Here is a 26,454-nt window from a genome sequence, read left to right as displayed (position 1 = left end):
ATGTTGATGGAAGGAACAACTAGAGAAAAAGAAAATCAAATGGCTCCTGCATAGGAGTCAGGTTCATAGTTCTGGCAACATCATCAGTCTCAAGGATGAGAATCATCAGCTCTGTACCTTCTGAATTACAGAATTAAACTGGCCTGCTTCTCTTCTTTTTTTTTGGAAGGCAACACAGAACTTAACTGGATTAATTTGATATGTTAAATCCTACGTGTAAGTGGCAGTTCTCAAGTGTTTTTTTCTGGGAAATGAAAATAACAGGAGCATGACTGAAAGTATTTTGTTAAACTGTGTTTTGCAGTTATTAAAAAGAAGAGAGGAGAAGTTTTTTAATTCCCTCAGTCTCTATCAAGTGTTTATTGACTTCTCTTTTCACTTTGCCATTTTACACTGCTCTTGTGTAGCTGACGCACTTGAAAATGAACTGCTTGTAAATGATCTTTGTAAGCAGTCAGCAAATGACAAACACCACTTTGCTCTTCACAAGGAATGTGACACAAGCTTAACACTTTGGGGGAAAAAAAAAAAAGTGCTTTACAGAACTGGGCAAAGTGGAAGAGGAACATGTATCCTCTAGGAGTGCTTGTCAAAAGGCTGCCCTGCCATATTCTGCAGAGCAAACCATAAAGTCTGCTTTATAATAAGCTCTCAGGAGTTAAGGAGGGGAGCAAGTAGAATATGTTCCAAACTGAATCTTCTCTTCTGCCTCACAAATTAAAGAAACCACAGAAGATTTTAAATTAGAAGTGTTACTCTGGACCAGTCTAGGGTTTATTTCTTCTCTCCTTTATTTCTTGGGCTCCCTGAACAATTGCTATGACGATGCAGGCACTGAATGCATCTAAGAATGTAGCCTATCACATCCCCATAGGACACTTGCCCTACCTATGCGAGTATATTTGAAACTTTCCACTATTGCCCACATGGTCTCTCTGATCTCCCTCAGCACACCACGGTCAGTGTGCCCATTCTGGCTGGGCAGTCAAAAATACTCATCAAGACTGCATTTTTCCTATTGCAGCCTTAAATTTGAGTTTGTAAGGACTCTATATTTTTCACAGGCATCTTGTTCGTAGCAACTTTAATCAACAACAAGCAAGAGTTCAGGTCGTCAGGAAAGCATCTACTCTGTTTATCTGAACTTTATTCATTGGTAATTCTGGACTAATCTATCTAAGACTCACCTATTCCTATTTTATGCACTTGAACACATTCAGTGAGCCTTGAGCACTTTGTTCCCTGCAAATTGCCAGCTTTAAAAGCATGGGTCCCTTTTGTATCAGACCTGCAGGAATGAAATCATATCTAAAAAAATATATTTTATTTTGTATCTAGCTTTCAAATTGATACAACCATGTCATCCAACAGTTTCTTTCACTTTCCTCTGACATGGAACTCATTGCACACTACCAAATCAAAGAGAGCCTTTGACAATCTGTGGCTGAGAAATACGTAAATTAGGAACTCACCAGACAGACAAGGGGGTGGAGTTTGGGCTGAAGGAAAACAGCCCATATATTCTTACACAAATGTATTTTGCCTTAGCGGATAAGCTCTAGCCTTAAAGCACCCAGTTAAGGTGGCCAGACCTAAACATCATAGGCAGCACTGGCATCTGTGGCTTGATGAGGTGAGCACCCCACTACTGGGCAAGCAGGCTGCAGACTACGAGAAACACTGAATTTCTTCCAACATAGAGCAGAGAAGCACAGAAATTAATCAGTGGGACTACTAACATATTTAAATGGAAAAATCTGTAGCGTAGTGAGGCTGAATTGCTCAAAATGCAGCTACACATCATTAGGAAACAAGACTAAGGCTTTATACTACGTACCACCTGGTAATTTGGTAGTATTCCTCCTTTTTGCTTCAAAGACAACTGGAACTAAAACCATACTCAGGTGGTAAAATCTATACAGAACTGTTAATCTAAACGGCAAACCGCTTTAGTTCAGTAACTTAGGCACTGAGGTGTCAGCTTGCACCTCAGTGACTGCATATAACAAAAACTCATATCTGACAAAAAAGATATTTGAGACAGAGCGAGTCAAACATATTGAGTGACACACTTCCAACAGCAAGAGTATTACTACTTCTAGTTTTACAGGCCACAGAAGTATTTCAGGAGATGTTTCCACACAAAGACATAGCAATCACACAACAAAATATGGAATTGATTAATAATCAGTAATTTTTATCCACCTGCAGGCTGCAACACTTGACATAATGCTTTGGAAGCATTTGAAAACAGAGGGTACAGATTTGTCACTTTTTACAGAGATGTAAATAGGCTGTGATAATCAGGCATCTGTCTACTGGAGTGTCGTGGATTCTGACTACAGTAATAAATCCAGATCAGAGCATGCTGTATAACTAAAAGATAATTTTCTAGACTATAAGGCTGCTCTTACCAAGGAGGACCTTATCATCCTGCATTAACAATGAACATACTTGATAGCAGCTTGAGAAGAAAGTTATTTCAAAGAAAATTGGGAAGTTCTGAAGTGTGAGGAACTGACAGATTGCTCTTTGAGCTCAAGTAAAGCTTTGCATTGTGATGTGTAAAATTATACTTTCAGTTCTTTGTGAAGGGTGGCTTGAACTTAGCATTGTTTTTCCACCAGCCTGTCACCTTCTATACTTTTTTCTCTGAAGTGAAAAAGTAACAGGTTGACTGGAAACTCTGTGCAAATGCTTTTAACTCACGTGTATCACAGAGCACACAGATCTTTTGCAATGTAAAACATAAAGGTCTCATTTTCACTAAAAGAATGGGGAAAAAACCCCAATATTTTTAAGCCAACCAAGGCGGGGAGTCAGAACTTAGGGGCAGACACTCCTTTACCTACTGGTCTACTGAAGGGATATTAGCTTTAGTTCCTAATATGCCAGAGAAGCAATTAATGTAATTATAATACAGTTCTAGCATATCTAAATGAAAAAGAGAAAGCATCCAGTGAAAGTAACTGAAATAATCAAATCTGTAGATTTTAATGCTTGGCAAGGAGAAGTACTCCAAGTACCATTCAAAAAAAAAATCGATTTCTTTGGACACAATCTAATGTACATCCACATCCGGATGAAGAAAAAACATCTCAAAACATGCAGCAATCTGATTCCTGTACTGAGGTTAGTTTTGCAAAAGATCCCTAAATCCAGGAGATAAAAATCCCAGGTTCCACAAATACTACACCTTTTCCATGAATACATTAGAAGGAAAAAAACCCAAATTTACATTAATCAATCTACCCATGCAGTAATTACCCTGAATCAACAAGGTGACTGAAAGCTGCTCTTTTGGAAGACTTATTTGAAATCCTGTCATCTTCAGAACTTCTACAGTTGCCTACAATCTGTTCCAAATCTACTCTTCAGTAATAAAGTAGAGGATTCCTCACGTATTTCTTTTCTTGTATCCTTAGATGCCTTACAAATGTTAACCCATCAGATACAACCATAGTTCTTTTTCCTCTTTCACAAACGTATAAAGCCACTTGTTATTACTTGAGTTACTTGAAGTAAGTTACAACTGTTATTTCAAAAGCAATCACATTAGAATTTTCAAATACCTTGTTCTGTTTCAAAGACAGAACAAGCACAAAGATTATGGGAAAGAAATAAGGGACAAATACAGCAACCCACAAATCCGAAATACTGGTGATAAGCACCGAATACTCAACAGTGCCCTAAAGTGGTAACTGACAAAACTTTTTAGAAAACCATCACCTAAAAAATTAATCATAGAAAATTTGAAACTGAACCTAAACCTGGGTTCTAGGAAGACATGCACATTTTGTTGCTTATTTAGCAGCATGGAAAGTAGGCATCCCAACCCAGGAATCTGTAAACCTCTAGAAGTGTCTTTGGTAGACATGCTCAGTATCACTCCACAGGCTCAGGGGTTGAGGTATCTTAATTGTGGGTGGATAATTGCTCCTGACCACCACTGAACTCCAAACTCAGCAGGAGCCAGGAGCTCTTACCTCTCACAGAACCCTTTGACTAACAGGTGGATGGCAGCATTGTGATTCTGCAAAACGCAAAGCTTCCCAAGTCCTAAGTGATGTCTATTGGGATATTCACTATCTCATAATCACAGAATAGTTGAGGTCAGAAGGGACCTCTAGAGAAGGTGTAGCCCAACTGCTGCTCAAACCAGGGCCAGCTAGAGCAGGTTCCTTAAGGCTGTTAACAGTTGGATTTTGAGTATCTCCAAGATTGGAAACTCCACAGCCTCCATGGGCAACTTGTGCCAGTGCTGTCACCCTCACAGTGAAGACAGTGTTTCCTGCTGTTCAGAGGGAACCTCCTGTGTTTCAGTTTGTGTCCATCATCTCTTGTTCTGTCACTAGGCACCACTGAAAACAGCCTGGCTCCATCTTCTTTGCACCCTTCCTTTAGGTACTTAAAGGTATTGCTGTGATCTTCCCCCTCAGCCTTCTCTTCTCTAGCTTGAACAGCTCCAGCTCTCTCAGCCTTTCCTCGTATGATGGTCCAGGTCCTTAATCATCTTTATGGTGCAGTGACAAGATAGTCTGGCACAAGCCAACATTTTAAAAGATTTCTTTGCTGAGACTGAGATCAAGATTACCATGCTGGACCTTGTAGTGAAACACACCAGCTACTGCAGGTCTGAATGTTTCAACCAGCAGCACAGCTACAGACAGAAGAGACAGAATTGTCACTGTTGAATATTTAACAGAGAGTTCAGCACTTACTTAATGGCTTCACACATGTCCAGTCCCATTTTCACACAATTCTTGGCATGATTTTGAAGAGATATAGGCAGTCCAGAAACACAGTAATAGCAGTCACCTAGGATTTTAATTCTCATACATTCATTTTCCTGAAGGAAAAAGCAAGGTCAGATGGTCACTTCCAACTTGAATTACGTACATGAGGGGTTAAAGTTGCAAGGACTGACTTAAATGATATTATCAAAATTATTCTACTTAAGCTTGTTTCAGTAGAGAAGGATTTGGTTTGCTAAAAAAGAAGGGCTGTCAGAGAGTTTTGTATGGATAATTCCTCTGGCTGTCACAGTCCTTAATGGGTTAACCCAGGAAGTCAGATCACTGCAAAACGTATATTAGCAGTGTTGTTCACACCTTAAAGCCAAATTATCTTGTATTCAATCTAAAACAAGTCTTTTTGTTTGAAAAACAAAATCAAAAGACCTATCCTTCTACATTTACATCTTTGAAGATGTACTATGCAATGCTTCCTGAAACAAGTAATCATAATCTTATTTTTATCTTTTATACTCTAAAGCAAGCTAAAGATTTTTTATTTTTTTTTAAGCAATAATGGACGATTGGTTTTCAACAAATAAAAAAACCACAAAAATTTTATCTATTTTAGTGTTTATGATTTCACCTTAACACAAAGAATGAAGTTTGGTGTAATTTTTATAAAAATGACACCTAAATAAACAGAAGAAAATCCTCTGGTTATATTTTAATCTTTTCTTGAGTAATCAGGAGACTGTGGTCAGTAATTAATTCAATTAGTATTGTCTTCCTTGTCTTCCAGTCTCTAAAACGCTTTTTCAGAGATAAGAAAACTGATTCTATCAGTTTTCTATCCGAGTTTCCTATTCCTTGTTATTGTAAAAGATCTATTTAAAGAGCTGTTCACCTTCCATTAAGCTTTATAGGGCTCCATGAACTGTCTCTATTGGTCCTATTAGAGAGAGCTATCTTGGGTTTCACAGATTGTCACACTGGCAGAAATACACGGTTGCACTCTGAGCCAGATTTTTTCTTCACACATTTCAAGTCTAACCTTCCTGCCAAAGCCTCAGAAATGCTGCCTGAATGTAGAGGAGTCTCCAAGAAGAAAAAACATTTTAAAGATGACTTCTTACTTATTTAAACTAACAGTAGCAGCCCGATAGAAACCCACCTTTGCAATCTGATCAAACTTGCCAAACAGCTCATTTAGCATGTGCACCAATTCCCCTGGTGAGCAGTCACTGGCCAGGCGAGTGAATCCCACAATATCAGCATACAAAATGCTACAACAGAAATGAAAAGAAACTTGATCACAGTTTCCTTCCACATTTATAACTCACATTTATAAATCAACAGCAGAACCTGAAAGCGGACATTCCGGACTTCAGAGAGGTATGCCCGTACCCAAAACAGCTAAATGCAGAACAATAAATATAACAATATTTATAGGCAAACCTACATTTACCTTTGTAGGCATTATGTTTATAGGTAATATATACCTGTATTTACCTTTATCAGTATTACCTTCACAGGTATTATCTTTATAGATATACCTATATTTGTAGGTGTTTATAGGCATTCTATACCTATATCTGTTACAGTGTATTAAAAAAATAGAAAGCTTTTTCCTGCTTACAAATTGGCAATATAATAATGGCAATTATTTTAATAAACATTTTTTTAAATCAGAAATTGTTTAATAACTTTTTGTCATTGTAGATATTTTCTGTCTAATTTGACCTGTTAATGGTATGCAGCATGGAAGTCTTTGTTCACTTGTTACTCAGACTATTAAATTCAATCTTGATTGCTAAGATACTCAAGTCATATACTATGTTTCTATTCACCACTTGACCACTTCATAGAATTAGACTAAGGAATAAGTATTTGTGCTCATAAGTGAAAATGAACTTCTTCAAAAGTCCTGCAATACTAAATTTAAAAATGCAATATCCAAGAATGTCATTCTAATTAAGTTGTTCAATCAAAAAAACAGGCAAAATAACTTGTAAAGATGAAAGAATATTTGAAATAAACGGTGAATTATTTTCCTAACTTCTAAAAATTTGTAATTAATAAATGATTAAATTTGTCAGCAGAATATTTTATCTCAGGTACTGTGTAAAATACTTATGTGATACAGCTGCCTCTACATTTTATAATGAAATTGTTCCAGTTAAGAAAATTACAAATTCACAATAATATAACTGATACAAATTACAATTTTGACTAGTATACATCCAAGTAGGATTTGGTACTTCAACCTGAAAAACTAATACATTATGAAGAAAGCCTACTACTGCATGGCTTTTTCTAATCAACTTTTTATACTATCAGTTTTGTTGCTCTTCTGGAACACAGAACTGTTAGCATTTGATCTAATTAAGGAATACTAAATATTAAGTTTTTAAATAACTTACTAAAACAATTATTTTGTTAATTGCTCTCTTAACCCTCCATTTTTGAGATTCTTCTAAATGTTGTTGATATATATTTTATTACCTTACATTGGTGTGCCTTTTGACATACAAATTGTGGAAGTTGTTGGTGTTTTCCAGCTGGCCTGCCTTTGGACCTTGTAACCTCTGAATGATCTCTGCTTTCATTTCCATGGCAATGTGAGCAGGCAGCAGAGAAAGTAGAAGACGCTCCTAAAATTTGAAATGAAATGGCCACAATTTCTTTAAGGAAAACAAAATTAGCATGGAAGCAATACCGTGCAAATCATATACTGTTGTCAATACCCGAGAACATTTGGATGAAGGTTGCACCCAGGCATTTGCCTGGTATGGCTCCCAAAATTAACCTGTTCCTTGAAGAATTTAACAGAGATATACACACATTTCCAAGTAATATCTAACTTCTTCAAGGTTTTCTGTATATTAGAGAAAGCTAAGCTAAATATCTGAAGAAGTTATGTACAGTAATCTATTCAATAGCTGAGTAGGATGCAGGAAATACGGATTAGCAAATAAAACAAGAGCTGCAAGGACTGTTCAGACAGCTTCAGGGAAATTCAGTACAATTCCGGCAAACCTAAGCTAAATATTTTTTTTTTAATGTATTTCAAATATTTAGCCATAGTTTTTGCAGTTGCTAGACTGAAAATGAAAGATAAAGTCAGAACACAGAGCATATTTAAAATGTTGGACTTTTGCAGAATATTTTGATAGTCAAGGAGGTTGAAAGGAGATTGTAGAGGGGTGGGTGTTGGCCTCTTCTCCCAAGGGAATAATGACAGGACCAGAGGAAATGGTCTAAAGTTGCGGCAGGGGAGGTTTAGATTAGATATGAGGAAGAATTACTTTACTGAGAGGGTGGTCGGGCACTGGAACAGCCTGCCCAGGGAGGTGGTGGAGTCACCATCCCTGGAGGTATTTAAGAAACATATAGACATGGCTCTTCAGGGCATGCTCTAGTGCCGGAGATTATCAGTTTGTGGGTGGGTGTGATGTGGTGGGGTGTTGTGTTTTGTGGTTTATTTTATTGTTGTTTGGTTTTTGTTTTTGTTTCTGTTTTTAAGGTTGGACTTGATGATCTCAGAGGTGCCTTCCAACCTCTGTGATTCATACTCTCCCTTTACCTTAATATGGCATTTGACAAACTGAAGTTTTTGAATATATTAATCTAAAAGGAAATTTAATATTCTAAAAAAAAACAACCCTACATATTTTTCTTCATCTTTTGTTATATTATACCCATGGTCTTCTCCTTGTGAAGCTCTCCTATGTTCTAATTTTCTTTACAGTTTAGTTTTGCCCATTTTACCCAACAGCTTTTCATTGACTTCCTATTTCTCTGGAAAACTGAATCAACAAGGAAATAGCTAGAAATCTGCACAAAAAATCCCTTCCAACCTTCCTACTTTGATCATACACCACCTAAAAACTGAACAGGAATGTCTCATTTTCTTGAAGGCAGAAGGAAAAGGCTGATTCTGGCTAAACACAAAAACCAAAAACCTAAACCAGTGAGGAAGGGGAAGGCAGCTGTAAAAGCCCATGATGGAGCCAGAGAGAGAAACAGCTATGCCAGAAAAGGTGATGACCTCAAAATGTGCCCCTTTTGCAGGTGTTACTCACAGTGATGCATTCTCTTTGGTTCACAATGTGCATTTTTACAGAGCTTGCAGTTCTATTAATGAAGGTACCATAAGAAGTGTAACCATTAATTCAATGCTTTGTCTGGGATAATTACTCCTATTCAGGTATAATGACCTTAAGTAGACCATAACAATATCAGGGATACAGGCTCTCTGATATTTGCAGCTGCCTTGGCTATCTATTTCTGTAATGCATAATGAAGACTTCCCATTCCGCACAGCATTGGAGTACCTGTGGCACAGCAATAACTTACATGAGGCCCTATGAAACTGATCCTACACACACTTTGTAAACATGCTATTTCAATGAATCAAGACAGCATCTTGCTTTGTTGCTAAGTAATATTGAACTAATAATATTTTTTTTCTTTAGAATCACTTCAATGAGATCTAAAAATAATTTTGATTCACATATGTATGGACTGCTCTTTATTTTGCAAAATAAGGCATATCACATAAGCGTTAAGACAAGTCATGAAACAAATGTATAAGGTAAAGCATATTCCACATAACAAAAGAGAAGGTGACAACCAGAGGTGGCTTTAAAGAACTGCAATTGCTGAAGCATACTGCAAAATATCCTGCCATGCTCAGCTGCGCCTAAACGCTTCAGTCACTCTCTCCATCACACAGGCTGCAAATGCTCACGTGTCAATCCTGAAGTTACCACTTGTGTGATAACATGTTATCAAGTCACACGTTACATTTCATGCAAGTTGTTGATTTTAGTTTCTTTCACTAAAAGACAACTGTTTAAGAAGCTGAATCTCAACTACTTATGAAGTTCATCGCTGGGCTGGTCAGCTACAAATGCAAAATGGTTACAAACACATTGTTCCCTCTCTTTCTGCTAAGAGCATTTAAGAACACCTCTTCCTTCATGTTTCAGCATCTCTGGTGGCTATAAAGAGTTTTGTGGAAGGATCAAAACCAATTACCAATCAGACTGCAGTGCCTGATGTGTTGCACACTGAAATTGCTGCAGACTGGTTTTTTATTTGATAATACATTCTGTACTATTATCTCAAAAAGACAGAAAATCTACACATCAAAACTTAGGTGAACTGACATACAAGACACTGACTTTGAGACAAAACACTTACCTATTTGTAGTAGACAGAGAAGCCACTCTTAGAGCTAAAGTCTAAGAAAAAAGCCAAAGTAATTCTGAATGCAGGTCAAGATGCAGCATGTAAAAATCTTCAGACTGAAAATAACAGTACCTGCTTCTGGTGAAAGAGAAACCGCTCTGCTATAGGAATAATGAAAATCCCCTCACAAATGTCCTTCCCTGAAATATTACCAACATGACCGTACAGCCAGTACATGCGATTCATGCACACTAACTAGGTCTTGGCTGTTCATGTTGTCTGGGCTATGCTTTCCTCTCACCATTCAAATCACTTGTAGCTGAGATTTTTTAAGTCCTAGAGCTAAAAGACAGCACACAATCCATACTGAATACAACGTCACAGTGTCTTTCAATACTGTAGGGTTAAGTACTTCTTTCTCCTCAGTCCATCTGGATCCCAGTAGATGGCTAGCAAGTAGTCATCCTCCCTTGATTCTCTAATCGAGGACCTTCAGCAGTATCTGTCAAACTGTTACTTGAGTTCCTGCTCGCGCAAACTCTCACATCCAAGTTGATTTCAATGTCAGAATTTCCCCTGTGTTATGCAAGTGACTTTAGCAGTCATTTGTAGTTACTCCCCTGAAGCTTGATAAACTCTAGGTGTTTGTTTATCTAAAGTTAGCATATCTCAGTTAAAGATCATAGCACTACATCAGTTTTTGCAAGGTGGCAATTGCATTTGCAATACCTTGCACAATGGAGGTCATGTTGTTATGCAGTAAGCAAGCAAAATATCATCAAATGTGTGGTACAGTACATTTTCTTAAGTGTGTATTTCACAAATCAAGCTCTGCTTCGCCTGAGGCAATAATGCTTTATTTATTTGCTCATTCCTGTTTTGTTATGTAAAGTACCAATTCTGATTCACTCATTTATACAAGACTACATGACTATCAACTCTTTTCTTTACCAAAGTAAAAATAATTCTAAGAATTTATAGATTTAAAAGCCAAATATTCCTCCATCTAGTCTGATCATTTGAATAATATGGACAACAGAATGTCATTGTGGAGAAACAAAGGTATGCTGCTAGTGCTCACTACGTTAAAATTAGCTTAATGCCTTACTCTCAATGGAGAAAAGCTGTTCTTCGAGGTAATTCACAGAACCTAATACTGAATTCCCATAGGGGGCAAGTGTCTCTCTCCCTCTCTACTACTTCTCCTCTCCCTTCCCACCCCACCCTCCTTGTCTATGGAGAGAATTGCAGGTCCAGATTTTGGTATTACTGGAAGAAATGTGCATCTTCATTGTTGAGCTTCTGATGTTGAAGAAGCCTGCAGAAAAACTACATTTATGTAGATCAATGAAGTGATATAGGGATATTTTTGTTCCTGTAATTCCATATAGGGATACTTTTGTCCCTTATAATGTCATTTAGGGCACTGAATATTGCATTCTAGTTTTCTGTGGCCTGACTTTTGTTTTCAGATTGCTGTGGCATATATCTAATCAACTATTCAGCAAGTTTGACAAACCAGGTCATTAAGTCAGCAGTAAGAGCTCTAGAAGCAATTAGCCTATACACACATCCAGCTTCACAATGAAGTTCATAAATAAACATGGGTAAAATAAAATTTTCACTTGCCCTTGAAATGTATCAAGAAATAACCTACTAGAAAAAAATCTTGTGATTCCTGATCACACAATATTGAACCAGCAATGTGGCTGACAGACACAGTGATCAACAGGGCAAATTATGGTACTGTTTTACACAGATCTCATACACATTCTCTTAAATACATCTACTAGGATAAACAGCTGTAGATTACTTTTTCTTAAAGTTAACTTGGACTCCTAACTGGGAGGGGAGATTAACACTTAGGCTCTATTATCCCCTTAAATTTAGCCTATGTTAGTAAACTCCACCAACCTGATTACTTGTACTGAGACCAATAAATCACATTTTACTCATACACACCAACCTTGATTACACAGACATCAAGAGATGGAGAATTCATCAACTCCTTAGCTGTTTGTTCTAGTGATTAATCAGCTGAACTGTTAAAAACTGTTAAAAATATCTTCTGTATTTCTTACTTTGATGTCTTGGACCTGTTATGTCTTTCAAGATTCATGTCAGCACTCTTTTCCCTGTAAAGTTAAATACTGATCAGATAACTCAATTTTCTTTTCGATGAGGTAAATAGACTTAGCTCCACAATTCTCCTACTGCTAAGTATTTTCTACATCCTCTTCTCTAAACCCTTAACAATCTTCAAACAATTTTTGAAAGTTCATTTGACAGAAATATTGACACTGTGCTGCAGTACGCAAAGGAAAAATATACCCTCCTGCCCTGTCCCCCTCAGTATGTCCATGACTTACACTGCAGAACTTTCTGCTTTAATATCTCTGGAGTTCCCTGTCTGCTATGCCTCAAAAATATTTTTCAAAGTTGCAGCCTTTGAACTTTTCAGCTATGACCCTTACTCTTTGTTTTTAGAATTATGACTTTCCAGACATTATAAATGTGCACCTTGTCCTGATGAATATAATTTATAAAGCATTTTGTATTACTGTATTTACTATCAGACTAATATCTGGCTTTTCTGCAAAAACCATTTTCTGTTATTTTCTTCAGATATCTCTTGAATCATTACTAAAAAACACATAATAGCATAACGGAGGAGAACCCATTCCTGCAGAAAACAATGCACATGCCAATTCATTGAACATCTCCACAGACAATTTCCAGTTAGCCCACTCAAAATCCATTAGATTGTGCTCTTTTGATGGGGAACAGAGTCAATATTTTAATCAGGATTTCCAGTATCACTGCATGAGACATCTCACTGAAATCTAGTGCTTTTGGAAAATTACTTAACCCAAACCTGTTCCCTATTAAAAACTGAAAAACATTTGTAGATTACTTGATTTCTTAAAAAGTTGTTGAGTACATCACTCTATTTCTTTTCAAATACAAAACCATCATAGCAGCATCTTTTATTTCATATGGATTGTTTATACTCTTCCTATCTAGTGGCAGCCCCTTCCTTTGTTAGGATGGCTTTTTTTACCTGGAATACTTCCAAATTGCTGTCATCGGCCTTGACAAAGCCAGGCAAGGATTTTTCCTGACATCTAGAAGTCTCCTACATTTCACAACTTTAGTTATATTGAACCATTTTTTTACACATCTAACTTCTGTTTCTGCTTTCACCCATGCCTTTAAGCTGCAGCTGACATCACTTCTGATGACAGAATTATAAAATCTCGTCTGTTCATTAACAACTTCCTAAAGGGCTCCCCATTGATAACGACATTCATCTATGGTTTGGTGCTGTGGTTTTTTTTCCTGTGGAAAATTAGTTTTTCCAAATCGCCAAGCATGGCACTGTAAGACTTTTTATCTTCATGATGCTGTAGGTGAAATTTCAAGGCTGGCCACACCAGGAGCTGGTATCAAAACCAGAAAATTAAAACACACAAGTGGGAGGAGAGTGACATCCTCTCAATCCTCACTGTTTCACTGGCCCAGGGCCACGAGCTCCCTCACAAAAGTGTTTTGCAGAAGACATGCTATAGGTGCCTGGGAGCAGCGTGAGCTGGCTTCTCCATCGGGAACGGGAGCCATGACTGGGGGCTGCCAGCAGGACAGGGCCCAGACCCACAGCCAGACCAGTGGGTCAGGCCCAGGGGGGCTGCCAAGGGCCCAGGTCACCAGCCCAGCCCCTTGTGATGAGATGCCCACAGGGGAGACATGTTGGGGCCAGGCCCAGGGAGGCCCAGAAAGTCACTCATGGGTCAAGGGCTGTGGCTGGACCAAGGGGCCCTTGGCTAGGCATGGTGGCAGTTTCACAGGGGCTGTAGCTCAGGCCAAAATCAAGCAGCAGAGCTGCAGCTGGAAAGCAACTCCCACCATAGGGTCCAGACAGAGCTCAGTCCCCACTGAGGTCCCCCCATGGTGGCTCTGAGCCACAGTCAAGCCTCCAGGAGGGGGTGAGGTGTCTTAAAAGCCTTTTCTAATGGTAAACTATCTGTGGCATGACTTTCCCACTTAGCATGGATGGTACAACCACCCTGGGCTTTCAATAGAAAGAGACATATTTGCTTTCAGGCTAAATATGCACCATTCTGCACCCTCAGTGTGCCCAGCATATTTTCTGCTGAATAACTCTGCTGACATCCAGCTAGTTGACTTCGTCTCCAAATAACGCTAAAGCTACCTAAAAACATCACTTTGCTGTAATGATTTCAGTGTACGGGTCTGAAATCTTGTTTAAATGCACAGGCTCACCACATATTTGGCAAAGACAAATTCCTTCAAGGAACTTAGAGGATGCTTAATGTTTATGCATAGATTACAGTTTGCATATGCAGGCTGTCTATGACTAATTTTGCAAATGAGGTTCACTGCACCTTCAGAATATGTGCCTATCTTGAGGTGGTTCAAGAGACAAGTCATCAAACAGCAAAAAAATAGAGTAAAAACAGAACACAATGACATACACAGTTAGAGCTGCTTAATTAATTGACACAATTTCAAGGTTTGTTTCAGTTTGATCCTGTTAACTTTTGTTTTAAGTTTTATATCTCAAGACCACTGCCAAACAGACAGAAGCAGCATTTTGCAAAGAATCTGTTTGATGAGATTGACATCATTACTATAATATGAGCCTTTATTAGTGGTGAAGTATCGCAGTGCTGGCATTTGCTCAATACAATTCTTTTAAACAATTGACTCTTTAACCCCAGTATATCTCATTTCATATTTTTATGAGAAGAATTTTACATTATTTTTTCACTAGAAATGAACAAAACTGTACATCCATGTCATCTTCCTCTTCCAAACCATCCATGGGATGTGTCAGGGAAGATATTTGAGAGTACTGCTTGAAAGGTATCTATGCAGCCCTTTCCCCAAAGGCAGAGCTTTCCTGTTCAGGTGCCCAGTTTCAAGTCAAACCTTGTGGTTGAAAGCATCAAATCCAAAGCAAAATCAAAAGCACTTCTACGGCACAGAACTGCATTTAAGTTAGAGGATCATGTCTGAAGCACATTGACAGCATAGCTCCTCCATACTCAAACTAGTTGTTTTTACTTCAGACTTCGTCTGCTGATGTTTTAGCTATCTGCTTACAGAATACCAACTAAGCATGCAAGAATGGATTTCTTTCTATATTTCACTGCTAATTTTCCAATATTTCATCAGATACCATACAGCTACTACATATTTGAGTGATCAAATATTAGTCACCACATAGAAGAAGGATTAAAACCAAGGAACAATCTCCCAACTACGCCCATCAGGAGCTCATAAACACTTCAAAATGGCTCAGATGGAGCAGGCAGAAGGAGGGCCAGACGGCAATAAAAATGAATCAAAATTCTCAATCTCTGCATTAGATTAGTCAAGAGTAGAAGTACCTAATAGTTGGTTTGGCCCATACAACAGCCTATTAAAATGGAGGGAGAAGTTTATTGAAGCAGAAGCTAATTCAATAAATTTATTTAATCCATATGTAAATGAAAAGTGAACCTACAGTAAGGATCTGTCCCACTTCTTGTGAAACAGGGATGATAAATTTTAATGACGCAAGCTGTATATTTTAACACCTTTTTTCTGAGCAGCAGTAAGCATCACCATTCATTCAACAGCTCCCTTCCTAGCCTTGAAGGCAGAGGAAGCTGACTCACCCTGGGTAGAAATCAAAGAACAGGCAGATGTCTGGAGGGTATACACTGTTGCTGCATTCATAAACCAGACTTTTTGTTTCCTTACAATAGTGCACATAAAAGGGAACAAGAATGATTTGCATTATATCTCTAACTCGGGAATGAAAGTTTCTCGTTTGCTTATTCACAGAATATGTATCTAGTAGAAACCTCCCAATTGCTTTTTAATGATTATATCCACCAGCTACTAAATATAGAAAGTTTTCAATGAAAAACTTTGCTCCTACTGGAAAATAAACAAGAAAAACAAAGTTTTGAAAACCAGTTCTCTTAATTTTGAGGAACCTGATTAGGAAAAAAGCCCAATAACTTACTGTATGGCAGATAAATGCTAAACTAATCTTGAACACTTATTACTAGGTCTAACCACAAAACAAAATTTAGCATCAATCATAGCAAGAGTCAAAGCTTTCAGAATTATCTTGGTTTTCTTTTCTAAAACTCCTAAATAACATTTTCCATGTTACAGTGTGTATAATTTCCCAAGTGTTTTCTATGGTAAGTTCCAGAGGTACTTAGGCACACAAGGTTGCAGACAGAAACTCAGGCTTAATTCACAGAAGGACTGGCATGGCAAATACCAGACTTTCAAGTGCCTTGTCAGACAGGGAAAGCAGATCCCAAAAGGACAGGCACTAAGACTGTGTGTGCAATGTACAGAGAAAATCAGAATCCTAAAAATACAACTGAGAAAAATTAGAGCTGAAATGGGAGGCCACCTAAGTAGGAAATGCCCCGAAAAGGGTGTTACTTATTATTCTGTACTGAGCCACCAAGTGCTTAGCTCTGGGCTGCAAGCAGGCACCTTTATTTGCTTGGGACTCTGTGGGCAAAACAGTCTAGAAGCAGGGAATTTTAATTGAATTAATTTATTACAAACAAAAACAAACCTCTCCTTGCTGATTGCAGTTTAAAAAAAAAAAAAAAGAAGAAAATAAACACTCAAGCAAACACTTACATAACCATCTCTCCTCTGCATTTTCCAGCTCCAATCTTCCTTATTTTTGCTGTGGATAATACTCGGTCCAACAAAATTCCTGTGATGAGGTGACAGGTGGTGTTGTGGTGATTGCAAGTTAAAAAAAAAAAAAAAAAGAAGAAAATAAACACTCAAGCAAACACTTACATAACCATCTCTCCTCTGCATTTTCCAGCTCCAATCTTCCTTATTTTTGCTGTGGATAATACTCGGTCCAACAAAATTCCTGTGATGAGGTGACAGGTGGTGTAGGAAGCTGAGGTGGTATCTGTGATGGTTTCTTCCTGTCACTGTGTGTGTAACCACTTCTCCTGCTCTATGCTTAATGATTTCTGTTGCCATTTTCCTCAGTGTCCCTGCTCCATCCTGGGACACTGATGAGCTGCAGTGCCCTCAGGTGTGTCTCTGCTCCAGCATGAGTTGTCCATGGGCCATAGAGCCTCAGGGGTATAGGTACCCTCATTTGATGCAGGGAGTCCTCTACACACAACAGCCTGTCCCCAGCCTCCAGCAGCTGCCTTTTTTTTTCTGAACTGTGTTTGAGCAGGGGCACTGTGGGCCTCTGGTGAGATAACGTTTTCATAGAATCATAGATGGTTTAGGTTGAGAGGAACTATCTAGTTCCAACTCCCCTGCAATGGGCAGGGACACCTCTCACTAAGACCAGGTTGCTCAAAGCCACATCCAACCTGGTCTTGAACACTTCCAGGGAGGGGCATCCACAACTTCTCTGGACAACCTGTTCCAGTCTATCACTACCCTCACAGTAAAGAATTTCTTCCTAATATCTAATCTAAATTTCCCCTCTTTCTTTTTAAAACCGTCACCCCTCGTACTGTCGTTACATTCCCTCATAAAAAGCCCCCCCCCATCTTTCCTGTGACCCCCCTTCAGGTACTGGAAGGCTGCTATAAGGTGTCCCTGGAGCCTTCTCTTCTCCAGGCTGAACAACCCCAACTCTCTCAGCCTGTTCTCATAGGAGAGGTACTCCAGCTCTTTGATCATCTGCATGGCCCTCCTCTTGGCTCATTCAAACAGGTCCATGTCCTTCTTATGTTAGGGGCTCCAGGGCTGGACACAGTACTCCAGGTGGGGTCTCACCAAGGTGGAAGAGAGGGGCAGAATCACCTCCCTCAACCTTCTGACCACACTTTTTTTGATGCAGTTTTGGTGCTTAATGGGTAAGTTTCCGTACAAAAAGCATTTTTTCCCATGGTTGTTTTCATGTATCCCATGGAAGGCTGGAGGCAGCTTTGACTGTCACGTGGTGATTCGTAGCCCCCCTCGCAGCCCACCACCGCAGTCCCCATCAACTTCCAGCCACTAACACAGGCTCAGTATAGAGCCGTAATTACCTACCAGTGCTGCAGATACAGGCTGTCAACACCAGAAGTTTTTGTGTCTTAAGAGGAGACGGGTGAGTGAGCGATGTTCAAAACATGGATCTGCTGAAAGAGACCTCCACTCTCTTCCTATTCCCAAGGAAAAATGCTTATCAGCGAGTATGAGGCTATTTTGGAGGTAGAGCCCTAGCAGCCTTTTCCACTCCAAAATTAAACAGTTTGAAAATCACTGAAGTATACTAGATTTCCTGTCCCTGCAGCACTCTGGGTGAATTCCCTAATTCCTGGGCTCCTGTGCAAGGGCTGCTGTGCATCCTCTTTCTCTCTCATGGGATGTGCAATCCAGTGGAGGCATTTGGTGACTGACCTTCAACACAAGGAAAACTGGGTTCCAGTTTTTCCTCTTATGGGATTAGGTTTAGACTCATGGCTATCTAAAAATCTCAGAGTCTAAAAATCTCACATGTTGAGGGGTTACAAATGGGTTTAATTTGAACAATACCATGTTTTATTTCTACTGGTTTTGCAATCCCCGTTTACATAATGATCCCAGCACATTTGTGCATGAATTAAATATAATGTAAAAACAAATACCAAAGCTGCAGCTGATAGATTTTGGCAGTTATTTCTAATGGCAAATATGCCATAGATGACATAAATCTATTCTATGACCACTGCACTTAAGTAATTTCCAAGCTTTTGAGAAATTTGGAAATGGTTTGTGATTTCTTTACCTAAAATCCTTTTTGATAATTTCCAGCATACATCATCAAGATACTCCATGCCTTTATTTAATATAATGAATTTTGAAATTCCACATTTTAAACATTAAACATGGATTAACACATCTATCCTTCAGAAAAACATGTTGACAATGACAATTGTGGTGCTGTTCAAAGAGATAAAATTAAAGGAAACTAGAAGGTCATTTTGGAGACAAACTCTTCTCTGAGTATATACAATAACTGATAAAATTTTGCCATCTAATTTAAAAGATCATAATTTATTATTTATCACTGAAACTTCAGGATTACATGCACACAAAGCTGACTATTTAGCATACAGGAACCGTAATTCCTGGAAAGGGAAGCAGAACTTAAAATTTACATAGTTAGTGTAACAGGATGCACATTTTCATACTTGGCTCCTGTTCCAGTCCTCTTGGTGATTTTTTTTTTACTGCTTAAAAACTCTTTCTGCATATTAGCAAAGGTCACAGAACGTGTACTCCTTTTCCCACTAGCACGGTTGTTCCCACCATTTACACCATACAATTTTGAAGAAGAGGGGAAAAAAAAGACTTCTGTATGTTTTCAGTCATTTATATTAAGAACGGCTATGAAATAAACTTTTTGATTTTTATTAACACGCTATTGTTATTAATAGGCCAAAGGAAGCCAACTTCATTTTCAATCCTAATTTGCCTCCAAGGCACATCTTAAAATGGTTGTCCTTCCCATGACAGTCTCATAACTGTTTTCAGCAGCTCTTGCAGTGCCCCATCCAGCACAGCTTAACAACATGTTAATTCTAAATCTTGTCAAGAATCCACAGAATGTGCTAAATACACTGCCATGCTCTGATGAATCAGGGCCTTCCTACAGAAAAGTGCCCTATATATTTGGTTTAGGTCACTGCAGAACTTGCTTCTTGTTTGCAGTTTACAATCTCAGTATTAAAATATAACTGTTTTTTTCCAAGGGGTGTGACTGGAAGGGAAGAAAAGAAAACTAAATGTTATTCTCCCAATGCTGCACTCTATGTCAAGTGGATCCATCTAAACAAGAGCCACTGAGAGGTGAGGCTCCATCAGAAGACAGGATGGAGCAAGGAAGGAGAGAGCATGAAGAAGTGGGATAGTACTCCGTTGCAGTGCAACTGACTCCTGCAAAGTAGACTGTCAGCCAAGCATGAAGGTGATAGAAAGATTTCCTAGAGACCCAGATGGTACTTGCTGAGGTTATTTCAATGCTGGAAGCCGTTGGAAGTTGTTGAACTAGAAGAGGTTTCTAGAAGAAGGCTGGAGGGAACTCTGCCCTGCAAGGACTCAATGAGAGATTTCTTTTCAAGTCTTGGTATCTCCTCTTTCATCAACAATTCTGAATTTTCCTTGGTTGAAGAGTTAGCTTATTATAAATAAGATAACTTATTCTATTCTAAATATTTATTCTAAATAAGGCAACTGTGCTGTAAATGAAACCTAATTTTTTTGAGACTGGCAGCTATTCCACCCAAGGACCTATATGAGTCATGCTCCATCATACCAAGTGTGGTTTAAAGTTTGCATAAGCTCTCTCAGTGATCTAGCAAGGTTAAGCCTTTGCAGCTACGCCTACTCCTGTACAGATTTTAGTGCATGCAATGAGCAAATTCTATAAATTATTTGGGGGCAAAAGGTTGTTTCATCTTTGGGAGAATCAAGAGAAACTTTCATTACAAAAGCTCAGCCCTTAGCTCATAACAACTGCTGTTCAAAGAATGACACTGAATATACACAAGGCAATTCTTATTTAACATTTGACAGATAAAGGGCTGCGTCTTACTTGTCTGGTGTGATATCAGTTCCTCTGCCATTCTCCTGTATACTTTTTCTTGTGTAGCCTCCAAAGAAGCCTGACACTTTGGTCTGAGGCTGTATGCTGAAATACTGACAGCTGTTTCAGTGCAACCAGTTCATCTTTCTTTGGCAAATCTACAGCTCTTCCAGCAGGGCAAAATTCATGGGATTCAGGATGGTATTCAAATTCCACCCAGACCAGTCACCTCACATCTTCTAGCACAACATCTTCAAAGTTTGTTTTTCTCTCAACACTAAGGGGAAAATGACGTTTTGAACAATTGCCTCTGATGGTTTCAGCTAACTTTCCTCAACTGTAGGTTCATATTTGTGTTTTTCACATGCTTGTTTCTAGTATCTAATGGCAGCTCATAGAAAGGGTGACTCCCCAGATGTACTTTTTCCATTCAAGTGGTACAGAAATCCAAAATCATATGCGATATGGTATTTTCATGTTTCTGCTTCCAGTGCAGAAGAAGGGAGTAAATAGAAAGGAACAAAATATGGTCCAGAAGAAACTGGAAGACCAGCAATAAATCATGTTTCTTCAGTATGATATAGGAGACAGAAATAAAAAATGGCTGTGCCAGATGGCTGGATTTAAAATACCTTCAGTTACCTGAATCTGATGGTTTTGCTTCTTTTTTTAAAAATGGTCAACAAGAAAGCATGGGGTATGCCAAAAGCTGGGGCCCAACTACACTGCAAGATGGAGCAGTAAACATAGTTGTTATTTTCAAACACTAGGCAGAAATACTTTTGTGAAGAAGCAAGGAAAATGCCTACTGTTAGTCTTACAGTAACAATTTGCGCTACCCTTACTATCCCCATTGTTTCAGGAACAAATATATCTGGCTACAGTAAAGCAAGAAAAATAACAGCAAACCCGCACCTTATGAATTCAAGTAAAATTACTCTTTCAGTATTCTTTCCACCTTCTAGAAATGTACATAAACAACCATCTATATACTTGCATACTAAGGCTTTATTTTGTACATGAATAGAGATCTAAAAATATCTTTCATAACTAATCAAATTTATTTAGAGATTTGCTTTTGGTAATATAAAGCTTACTGTAAAAGCTTACAGATCTCCGCACCATAGTGTACTATGCAACACTAAAATACTTCTGTGAATAATACTCTGCAGACCGATAGAACATGCTCCAACAACAAATTATTGCTTCTGGGACTTGTACGTATTTTGTGGTTGATAAGTGACTTTCACTCAAATTTTTACTTTTTACAGAAAGCTACTTTTAAAATAATCTGAGTACCAAAGAAAATTAAAGGAACTTAAGAGGTTTTTTTTTTTTTTTAATTTCTCAGTGGGGAGAACTAATCAAATTAAAAATATTTGATCATGCAAAGACATTTGTCCTGTCCCATGACTGCTTACTTTTCTTCAAGACCCCTTTTGTGAGGGAACTTGCCTTGCAGAAATCCAGGTAGCTCATATCAAGTGGATCATTCTCACCCCACAGGATCATTGAAACCTTCTAAGACAAGAGAATCTTCTAATTTTAAGAGAATTCATGTTTTTTTTTCTCTATAGAAGCTTTCTTGACTTTTGTTCCATACCTCACTCTCACCCAAATGTGCACTGATCTTACATTCCACTTCCACGAATACACCCAAGACAGACTTTGCGTTTCGAGGTAGGTAATCCTCTGGTTTCCCTCGGAGCTCTGCCAAAATTGGCATTGCAGTTGCCTCCCTCCTGTCTTGCAGTATCAGGACAAGAGATTCCACATAAGAGGTAATAGCAACATTTCAGCTGTTTCATTCCTGAGTTTCCTTAGGTCTCTCAGCTGAATACACAGATAGGAGGACTTATTACCGCTTATTTTGTCTACCTATTCCTTGACCTCTCCTCCTCACACTTCACCTTCAGATAAATGCTGTAATGAGTTTTCCATAAATGTGGGAAACTCCTTTCTCCCACAATGAATGCAGAAACATAACAAAAATTATTTACTAGATTTACTAGTAATCACAAGGCATAGCTCCTGAATATGAACTTACTCTGAAAAAGACAAATTAGTTCATTTCTGTACTGTTCAAAAAACACTTCATGTTTCTTTCTAATAATTTTTAAACTTAGCCACATTTCTCATTTAAATTTTAATTTTTCAAATTTTTCAGTATTCCCTTTCATCTAAGCAAAATTTCAAATACTCTTGCAGTTATTTAAAATTACTCCATTACTAATTTGCATTCATGATAACAAGATATTAAACACTTAGAATGGATTAAATTGAATATCTTTCCTTTCTTTTTCCCTTTTTTTTTTTTTTTTTCTTATGGTTAACAACAACTAGCTGGTCTAGAATCAACTAAATTAATATTTCACTTTCAATGGTGGAGGGAAAGTACACACCACAACCTTGTCCTTTAAAACTTTTACTATTCCTTTTTATATGCACTTACATTCTGTATCAACTGGCTCTTGAATACACCAAACGTGACTTACAAGAGTAGACAACTTGAGTGTGTCTAAAGCATGACTAAAGATACCTTTCTGAACAAGTGCATAACTTTTTTCTATTTGTGATTTATGAAATTAAATATTGTATACCAACTTACAAGTTCAAAGGGCACAGATATGACAAAATGCCTTAAATTTGTATATTTCAAACTTCTTAAAACTGACTAGCATAATGAAATTAAAATTAAATCAGAAGACAAATTAACAAAACCCTACCATGCCATCTTCTTATTCTGCAGTAATTAATTAAAACAACACTTTTTAATATATATGTATCTGTTTAAAAAATCCTTTCATTTCAGTAATACAGTGTATTCAACAATGGATGCTATGTAGCATTCAAACATGTTATCCTATATCATGTCTGGTCCCTTTGAACAAAGCAATTAACCCAACACCACAGCTCTACAGTAGAAAGGTTGAAATCTTCCTTTTCTGAATGCAGAAAATTCATGGGCATATCCTCCTGCAAAGGTATTGCCCTGCATAGAGCTATTAGACACGAGGCAGATGGGAACTTGTGGCAATGGGGACAGAAGGGCACCAGTTATAATTACCACAGAAGGGTGGGTACGGTGGGGCTACAGCAGCCCTTGCAGTTCCGTTTGCTAATTTGCTCAACAGTGCATCTTTCACTGAGGGGTAAACAACCCTGAATCCGTGTTAGCAGAGGCAGTGACTCAGAAGTAGCTGTCACTGCACTCACCCTGCAGCTGATGCCAGAATGTTCCCAATGCCAAATCCACCTCACAAAATAAAAATCTCTTTAGAGAGATTTTTTTTTTTTTTTTTAATATGTGAGTTTTTCAGGCTAAGAAACTGATTCATTCATTAAGGTTAGGCTAAGCACCTGACCAACTTAAGCACACATTTCCATGGAACAAAAAACCTGCATCATATTGTACCAGTAATTTGATTTTCTTTCCTACTTCTTAAAAATGCATCTTATGGCCTATCCATATTAACAGGTTGAAATTCCAGCATCATTTAAGATTAAGCCACTGTACTAGAGAACTGCAAATGAGTTTGTGCATTTCCAAAATAATAAAGTTGACTCGTCAACCAATACTAGATTTTTCAGCTAAATTGCCCACTGGTTCTTTCTCTCAGTGAAAATGTGTCTCATCGCAGGTAAATGACTAGCTGTCATGATATTTTTAGGGGAAAGAGTTTAATTTATGAAAGAAAGTTTTGGAATTATGTCTGGAAAAGGAGGAAGGCAGTGAGTCACTTAAAAGACGACAATGGTACGTAGAGTCTGCTTATGCTTAAGACGAGACAGAAGCGTTTTGGCAATGATTCTCTCTGAATCCAGTAGCAATGCAGCTCTTCTCCAACCGTAAGAAATGTAATATACTAGACAAATGTAGTGACTGACCAACACGCTGATCTTTTTTCAGATTTTTCATGAGCATTAAAGAAACCAAACTTGCTTGAAAATTTCTATTCTGTGGTAAATCTCCTAACGAGTTCAGCTCCCAGGAGGTGGAAGTATGCCTTTTGAAGAGGGGATATGAGGATGAAAAGGCTACATAATCTGACAGGAGGAGAATGCAGAAATGAGTACCAGTAGCTAGTTGGGAGAACTTTCACAGACTAAATGGTTGGCCCTTCCTACACATAGCAAAGGTACACAGGCTACACCATAAAACACTTTCCTGATCTGAAACCACAGCCTGAGGGAGGTGGTTTTGACGTCTGCTGTGTGTGCACATTACACCTTTTTCCACTTTGCCCCTGCACCACAACTGTTATGATTTAAAAGGAGTTTTCTGAATGTCTTATAATAATTTTCAGTGAGGATTGCATATGTTAACATTTTTAAATCTGAGAAGTACCACTGAACTAGATCAATTTAAGATCAACTCAAATCTTATTGAAACAAGGTTTGAGGGATCCCCTATAATGATCTGACAATCAGAGGCATCTTCAGGACATCTGGTGATGTAGAGAATTAAAATCCTTTGGTGTAGCCTCTTAGGACTTTCTTGATTTTAACAGTGAAGTCAGTGAAGACGACCACATTTTAATGTGATTTTGGGGGCTAAAACGGTATTGAATCTCTTTTGAAAACTTTCAGTCTACTTTCAGTAGTAGAACCTACACTCATTGTGGACGCTCCTTCAGCTCCCTCCGTCTCTTACAAGTTCACCCTGTCCCTCATGGCTCTCCATAGTACACAGTTTAATCATCTAGCTGTTTTGCCTCATTGCTTATGTAAGATCCCAAAACGGTGGAAGTCCTTATCCGTTTCCATAGCATTGCAGTTTTTTATCTTGTCAATGAGACTCTGATCACTTAGTTTACTCCTACTAGTATGGAAAACAATAGCATGCTTTTTCTGGAAATCACTGTAAATCACTATGACTAACAGATGCTTATCACACAGCCTCTATACTTTTAGCATAATCTAGAAAAGTGACTGTCTTCCTCAAAATGTATGGTTATTTTCCTACACATATTCTTAACAAACACTTTTTATTTTTACCAAAGTTTCAATAAGCATCAAGCTGATATGATTCTTTTTTTAAAGTATGTTCCTGACACAGTATATCATAAATTTTGTGAATAAGTACATACATTTTAAGGCATCCCAAATGTGGTTCTACTTAGCTGTCATCAGAGTTTCCTGAGATTCAGTTCACCTACTGTTTGCATTTCCATGTTCGCATTCCAGACGTATTGAACTATGGCGCTGCCACTTCCTTTTCTCTTAGTGCATCTTCATTCATACTGTTCACACCTGTCAACCAATTCACCTTCAGCCAGTCATCTCTTTAAAATGCTAATGTATGCAATGCTATGCAACAAGGTACTTATGTCTTTGACAGGCTGGATAATAACTTTAACTGAATGAAAAAATTTAGGAAGAAACTGTGGTGCAGTGATTTATGTGAATAAGTTATAGTACTTCTATTTATAGCACTACACAGACTTTTAATGATACTGCGTTGGCATCCTTGCACAGCACTTGGACAAAAACACTAACAACACTAATAAAATTTTATTGCATTTTATATGCAAAAATTAATGGGACTTCAGCTAACAGTAATATGTTATTCAGATGCTGCTGATTTTAAATTGTGTTATGACATATCGTTTGTTCCTCAAACTCATTGAAGAAGCATGAATTAATGTACGAGAACTCTAGAAAATATATATGGAGAACAATTACCTCTACAATTTACACAAAATGAGGAAAATGGAGAAAAAGTTTATCACAGGACACCCACAAGATAAGCAATCGATCTCATTAGAAAGGCATATATAAATACAGCAACAAAGGTTTATATGTAAAAGAAAGAATTAACATAAAAAAATGGTACAGAAAGAAAAGAAAAGGTTGTGATTTTTAAAAAATTATCTTGTTAGAGCAAAAAAAAAATCCCAGACATCCTTGGAAATATTTGCAGTGTATCTTCATGTCACAATAACAGTC

General features: G+C 38.0%; 1 protein-coding gene across 1 annotated transcript in view; it reads right to left on the bottom strand.

The window, feature by feature from the left end:
• ADCY2 (adenylate cyclase 2 (brain)) overlaps positions 1-26,454 on the bottom strand; it is a 198,162-nt gene that overhangs the window by 73,598 nt on the left and 98,110 nt on the right. The window contains exons 4-6 of the mRNA XM_014941045.1: positions 7,239-7,387; positions 5,908-6,019; positions 4,722-4,849 (exon numbers count right to left, since the gene is read on the bottom strand). Of these exons, the coding sequence (XP_014796531.1) occupies positions 4,722-4,849; positions 5,908-6,019; positions 7,239-7,387 (389 nt within the window). The remainder of the gene's footprint in view (positions 1-4,721; positions 4,850-5,907; positions 6,020-7,238; positions 7,388-26,454) is intronic.

Source organism: Calidris pugnax, unplaced genomic scaffold, assembly GCF_001431845.1.
Source record: "Calidris pugnax isolate Ruff unplaced genomic scaffold, ASM143184v1 scaffold8, whole genome shotgun sequence".
Taxonomy (NCBI): domain Eukaryota; kingdom Metazoa; phylum Chordata; class Aves; order Charadriiformes; family Scolopacidae; genus Calidris; species Calidris pugnax.
The sequence above is the reverse complement of the archived record's forward strand: the minus strand, read 5'-3'. Positions and strand labels throughout refer to the sequence as shown.